The 7,327-nt window shown below is 35.9% G+C and overlaps 1 protein-coding gene and 1 pseudogene across 1 annotated transcript; both read left to right on the top strand.

Annotated features, from left to right (window-relative positions):
- Positions 1-4,833: 4,833 nt before the first annotated feature.
- LOC120142659 lies at positions 4,834-6,052 on the top strand. Its single transcript, XM_039157188.1, has one exon. The coding sequence runs from the start codon at positions 4,985-4,987 to the stop codon at positions 6,014-6,016; it is 1,032 nt and encodes a 343-aa protein (XP_039013119.1). The 5' UTR covers positions 4,834-4,984; the 3' UTR covers positions 6,017-6,052.
- Positions 6,024-6,869, top strand: LOC120142786 (annotated as a pseudogene).
- The last annotated feature ends 458 nt before the right edge of the window (positions 6,870-7,327 follow it).

Genomic DNA, 7,327 nt, shown 5'->3' with positions numbered 1-7,327 from the left:
TACCCAATAGCATCTTCTGGAAGTGTTCTTTGAGTTATTTGATCTGGTTTGGTAGGAACCACAGAACCAATCATTGGAATTAAAAGATGAACTGCATGATCGTCTTCATTAAGAAGCTTCTTTTCAAGCTTCTTCTACTTATTTCTTTCCCAAAAATCATAGCCCAAGTTTCGCCTTTTCTTGTAATTGGGATCATTGCATAATGGCTTCCTACCTTTTACCGGAAGAAGTGCGTCAGCAGCCTTAGCCTTTTGAGCAGCACATATAAAATCTGTCAACTCTGCAATTGATGAATCAAGATTATATCTCTATGACTATTGAAGACATAGCATCTGAAAATCCCATTTCTTTTCAAGTATAACAGTTTACTCTCCTCATCAGAATTAGAGTTCATGATTTTCTCGGTATTAAAAGAACTATCGATATCTGCGAAATCATCTTGAAAGATCACTTCATAATCAGATGAGTTGTTATCAGAATCAACATGTTGCATGAATGCAAGCTTTTCAAGAGCCTATACTATTGAGTTTTATTCTCAAGAGATTTTGTGACATTATATCTACATCTACATTTGTCAAAGATGATAGATTCTCTGATTTGAAGAAGAAAGATTTATTGGCTTTCTACAACTGAAGAAATACTCAGTTCACCTATCTGAAATCAAATAACTTAATAATCATGCATCATATTTAGGCATTTGGGAAAATAGGTGCATTTTCATTCATTCTCATCCATGTTGAAATTTGACAGGAATTTCAAAGATTTTAGAAAAGATTTAAATCCATCATTTGATGGATCAGCTTTTCCAGAAGAAGTTCATAATGAGAAGAATTTGTTTAACCTTTTGTTTAAATTCATCATTTGATGGATTAACATTGCCAGGTAGAGTTCATAATGAGAAGAACTCATCATCTGAAGAAGGAAGAAGAAGTTCATAATGAGAAGAACTTACTCAACTTTTTGCTTGAATTCATGACTCGGTGGATCAACATTTCCAGTTCGAGTTCATAATGAGAACAACTCATCTGAAGAATGAAGAAGAAGTTCATAATGAGAAGAACTTACTCAACTTTTTGCTTGAATTCATGATTCGGTGGATCAACATTTCCAGTTCGTGTTCATAATGAGAAGAACTCATCTGAAGAAGGAAGAAGAAGTTCATAATGAGAAGAACTTACTCAACTTTTTGCTTGAATTCATGATTCAATGGATCAGCGTTTCCAGTTCGAGTTCATAATGAGAAGAACTCATCTGAAGAAGGAAGAAGAAGTTCATAATGAGAAGAACTTACACAACTTTTTGCTTGAATTCATGATTCAATGGATCATCGTTACCAGTTCGAGTTCATATTGAGAAGAACTCATCTGAAGAAGGAAGAAGAAGTTCATAATGAGAAGAACTTGTTCAACTTTTTGATTGAATTCATCATTCAATGGATCAGCGTTACCAGTTCGAGTTCATAATGAGAAGAACTCATCTGAAGAAGGAAGAAGAAGTTCATAATGAGAAGAACTTGTTCAACTTTTTGATTGAATTCATCATTTGATGGATCAGTTGTTCAAGAGAAGTTCATAATAAGAAGAACTCATTTGAAGAAGGAAGAAGAAGTTCATAATGAGAAGAATTTGTTCAACCTTTTATTTAAATTCATCATTCGATGGATTAACATTGCCAGGTAGAGTTCATAATGAGAAGAACTCATCATCTGAAGAAGGAAGAAGAAATTCATAATGAGAAGAATTTGTTCAACCTTTTGCTCAAATCCATCGCTTGATGGTTTAGCTTTTCCAATTTGAGATCATAATGAGAAGAACTCATCTGAAGAAGGAAGAACAAGTTCATAATGAGAAGAATTTGCTCAACTTTTTGCTCAAATCCATCACTTGATGGATCAGTTTTTCCAGAGAAAGTTCATAATGAGAAGAACTCATCTGAAGGAGAAAGAAGAAGTTCATAATGAGAAGAGCTTATTCAACCTTTTGAATAACTCTATCACAGAAGGAAATATGTCAACATCATCCCCAGCGAAAAGTTCATAATGAGAAGAACTCATCTGAAGAAAGAGAAGAATTTATTCAACATCTCCATCATAATCAAGTGAAGCCAAATGGATAAAAAAAATTTTATCTTTTCTTCTTTGCCCTATTCTTGTTAATACAAGAATGAGCAAAGAGGGGCAGCTGAAGATACTAAATTTTTTTACCCATTTTATTATTATTATAATTATTATATATTATTATTATTAAAATAATAATAATAATAATAATTACAAACAGGCCTATATTATCTGGCCCAATTACAAATGGCCCAACTAAACCCTAACAGATTAGGGTTTGGTCTAACCCTAGCCGCCTCAACCATCCACCTTTGGATCTGATGAGATCCAACGATCCACAGATGCGCCAGATGAAACCCTAGGGTTATGATACCCTAGGGACTACACTAGTTGTCGTCGCTCCACGTCGCTCCAGCCGCTGCCACGCCCCAACCGAAGGCTCCAGAAGTTCCAACGCCAGCCGTCCACGTTATGGCCCTAGGGTGAGTCGCCACTATGGGTTCGATGACTCACCGAAGGGTACTCTTTTACCCGGTCCGATGGCCACACCGGTGATGGCTATAAAGCCATCACCCAACCTGCAAAAGAAAAAAAAACAACCAACAGAAAAAGGAAAAAAAAGAAACAAGAAAAAGCAAGCAAACCAGCAACAAAAAAAAGCAAGAGAAAACGAAGAGAACTTACCGGGAAGACAACGCCGTGATCGGAGTCACCACCGGCCTCCAAACGTCACCAACAACCTTCGAAAACCAAAGGTATTTTCTTAGATTTGCTCCGATCGGGAGCTATTTAGGAGAAAAGAGCACCGGAACCGTCATTAGGACGGTCCGATCTACATAGTGGTGTAAAAATAAAATTTTTCGGCCACCGAATGCGGTGGCCGGCGGTGAGAATCACGGCAGCAGACGGCTGCCGCCCGGTGACCGGCTTCCCTCCGATGAGGGAAACTAGAGAGAGGCGAGAGAATTCTTCTCTCTCAGTTAGAGAGAGAAGAGAAAGGAAAGAAATGAAGATGCTGGCCCTTCGGGCCAGCCGGTTGAGGGATATATACCCCTTCCCAAACGACGCCGTTTAGGGGAGGGGTATATTCGTAATTTCCTTTTGGCTAAACCCTTTCCGCAACCATCTTAATTTTGTAACATTCCATTTTAGTCACTAAATCAATTTATAATCCTTTTAATTCGGTTCTTTAATTTTAATTTTATTTATTTTAGTCCTTTGTATTAAAATAATATATTTAGGGTAAATAACAGATTTAGTCCGTTAATTTTAATAATTAATATTTTAATCTGAATAGTATGTTTTAATTTATTTTAATCTAATATCCGAATTTTATATAATTTTATTTTAGTCACTAAATTAATAAATAAGAAAATAGCATGTTTAATCCCTATAATTTTGATTAATTATGAATTAGGTATTTAATTTTAATTTTATTATAATTTAGACACTAATTTTAAATATTTTCATTTATTTTACTGCTTTTAAATATATAGTTCTAATTGTATTTTCATTGTTTTAATTTTACTTGTTTATATATTTAAATATTATTTTATATAGTCATATAATATATATAATAATAATTTATATTTATTTTTTTAAATTATTTTAATATTTATTTATTTATTTTTCAATATCAAAGAAAAGGGCAGTCTTAATACAACTGGATGTCATATTCTGGTATTTTAAAATTAAATATTATAAAAAATTTATAATTTAATTTTATTTAAATTATTATATTAATATTTATTAATATCGAAGAAAAGAGCTGTCTTAAGACACCTAGAAGTCCTTTTCTGATATTTCTAACTAGATAAATATTTTATATAAATTATTTTTTTCTCATAATTATAATTTTAAAATAATAGGATTATAAATTAAATATATTTTGAATTTTTAAAATTTCTAATAATAGAGACAATTTATAATTAAAAAGTACCAATTTTGGGCGTTGTAGGGGTGCTAATCCTTCCCTAAACGTAACCGACCACGAATCCCTTTTTATTATTAAAAAGAACGAATTTTTGGTTAAAACGCAGATCAGTTCATCTTTTAACTGATGTTTTCTTAAAACTCTTTTAAAAGATAATTTTTAGGTATTCGACCTACCTAACCTAAAAGGCCAATGGCGACTCCCAAATTATTTTAAAAACCATTTATTCACATCACTTTTCCCGCCAAGTAAATATTTCGTGCCCGGGCGAAAACCGGTTACGACACACGTCATTAAAGGGGTTTTTTCTAGTAATGTTTCTTAGTTGTTAATAATATATATACTCCTTAGATACAATTGTTCAAACTCGAGATCTTAAAACAGAATAATACTTCTTTTTATCATTAAGGTTATTTGATAAATTCTTATGTATGTTGGTTTCAGATTGAAAATTTTGAATCAAACCAAGATAAGACCATAGGTTTGATTTCAAGTTTATCGATTTCGATACCAAAATAGATGGCATGCGCCTCAAAATACTTACATCGTGACGACCCGGTAATGGAATAGCTCGACCAGCCAACACCAGGCCATGAGCATCACGAGCTATGATGCCTACAGCCGGCATACCTGCGACTGTATTTTAACGCCTCAAGATAGTATAATGTCTTTTGTTTTATATAAACAATGTGAAATGTTAAAATAATAATATTATTAAAAAAATGAGGTCTTTATTAACAATGGAGGTTGAGGATTAGAAATACTGCCAACTACCCATTCACTGTCACCACGCTATTCTTCAACTGAAGCAACAACAAGGCCATGATTAAACTATACTCTTCTTTGTTGCCAATGGAAACCAATGCTTTCAGCCATTAACATCCATTGTTGTTCATCCAACACCCCAGTGAATGAGCTTACTGCTTTGGTTGTGATCAGCCTCTAGAGGGTCCCAGATATGGCTGCAATGAATGTAAGTATTCTCTTCATAAGGGATGCGCAGAGTTAGAGTTCCCCTCCCACATTATCCTTTCCACCCTCCACACCCTTTGATTCTCCTCCCAAACTATCCTTACCTGGGTTCTTGTAACTTCTTTGAACGCCGCTTTAGGGGATTCGCTTATCGCTGTGATTCCTGTGACTTCGATCTCCATGGAACCTGTGCTTTGCTTCAAGTCTCCGTTGCTTCCAATTTTCCTACTTGTTTGCACCAGCATCCATTGTTCTTCGTCCAAAACCATGACGAGGAAGTCATAAACGATTGCTGCGGTTGCAAGAATCCATTGTCCGGTCCCATTTACCACTGTTCCGATTGTACTTATCCCACCATCTTTAACCTTCATAAGAAATGCGCAGAATCAAGCCTTGAGATTCAACACCCATATGACCGTAAGCATCCTCTTACTCTCTTGTCGGCACCAGCTGCTACTCATCGTCTCGATTGTAGCTGCTACTTGTGCAAAATCCAGTGGGATGGGTTTGTTTATTCTTGCTCTATTTGCAACTTTGACCTTACCCTTGATGATTTCTTGGCACCAAAAGAAATCACATTTTCAAGCCATGGACACCACAGGGTTCTTTTACTGAAACAAATTTCATTTGTTTGTGATTCCTGTGGCATCGCCGGAGATCACAGCCCTTATCTCTACATTATGTGTAACCTTGTTGTACACAAGAAATGTATTTCGATGCCCCGGAATATCATGATTACACGACATCATCATGTGATTTCTCATTCATTTTATCTTCAAGAAGATCAGTTTGAAGATTGGATGTGCAGGATTTGTTACGAGGAAGTCGATATGAGGTATGGTGGTTGCTGTTGTTCTAATTCGGATTGTATTTATATTTTTCATGTACATTGTGCAACTAATAAAGCAATTTGGGATGGAACAATTATCTCGGAAGTCGATGAGAGGTGCAAGGAAGCACCGTGTGAGTATCGAAACTTGATTACCGATGGTGTTGAACAAATGAGTATCGGTGAGGATATGGTCGCGGTTGAGATAAAAAAATGCGTATCATGATCACAATCTAAAACTCGTTTTTAGTGGCGAGATAGGAGATGATAGACAATGTGACGGGTTTATGAAGCTTATCTCAACTCCTTTCTATAGTTGTGAGCAATGCGAGTTTTTTCTTCATAAACATTGTGCTGAATTACCTAGAAAAAGACGACATCCAATTCACAATCACTTGTTGACACTCTCGAACTCAAACTCGTGGGATAACTATTCAATATGATATGCTTGCTGGCGTCCTTGCCATGGATTTAGCTACCAATGCGACTACGAAGATTGTGGATCGTTCTTTCGATGCGACGTTCAATGTATTTCATTATCAGACACTTTGAAGCATCCGAGTCATGAGCATGCACTCTTTCTCATCCACGACTTTCCAACGAAGTGCAGTGGTTGTCTCGAAGTAATATTCAAAGATCGTATTGCATATAGATGCATGAAGCGTTGTGATTTCACTTTAGACATACGATGTGTGACGCTACCGCTCATGGCTCGGTACAAGTATTACAAACATCCTCTTACTTCGACTTATTCGGACGATTCTAGTCCTCAACATTACTGTGATATGTGTGAGAATGAACGAGACCCGAATGATTGGTTTTACTACTGTACCGATTGTGATAACTCTCTCCATTATGTATGTGCTCTTTTGGATCCTCTTTTTTTGAAGCTTGGAAGTAAAGTCAAATTATCTTGTCATCAACATCCGTTAACTGTTGTGAAATACATCTGGAATTGTCGTCCATGTAAAATATGCAGTAATCTTTGCAGTGGACCTTCTCTAGAATGTAAAGAATCTGAATGCAATTATAACATCAACTGTGAGTGCGGTCGACTTTTATATAGAACATTTCAATGATATTTCTTTCAAGTTTATCAACTCATGTATGGCTGTTGAGCGTGTATATCATACATAAAACCATACATATATACATACATGTGTAGACATCCGTTTTTGTCCAAGTTCTAATTAATTTATTATTAATTTATTAATATTTATTGACATATTTTTGCAGGCCAGTTTCAATTGGTACAGATCCAACAAGGCCCAAACAGGCCAGGACCTTGCTAATGGCCCAAAGACTAAGACTTACAAACCCACCAATCCGGCCCATCCGAATTGAAACCCCCTGGGGAGCCCAAACCAATTAGGGTTACACACTTTAGCCCAGCGCAATCACCTAGTATCAGCCGTCCAATCAGGTTGAAGATCAATGGTCCAGATCGCCCAGAATCTAGGGTTTCACCTTAACATATTACAACTGCCGCAGCCACATATAGATCCAGATCGTTCGATGGAACGCGTGCGATGCACGA

This window comes from Hibiscus syriacus, unplaced genomic scaffold, assembly GCF_006381635.1.
Source record: "Hibiscus syriacus cultivar Baekdansim isolate YM2019G1 unplaced genomic scaffold, ASM638163v2 tig00110831_pilon, whole genome shotgun sequence".
Taxonomy (NCBI): domain Eukaryota; kingdom Viridiplantae; phylum Streptophyta; class Magnoliopsida; order Malvales; family Malvaceae; genus Hibiscus; species Hibiscus syriacus.
This window is presented reverse-complemented; position numbering and strand designations above follow the sequence as displayed.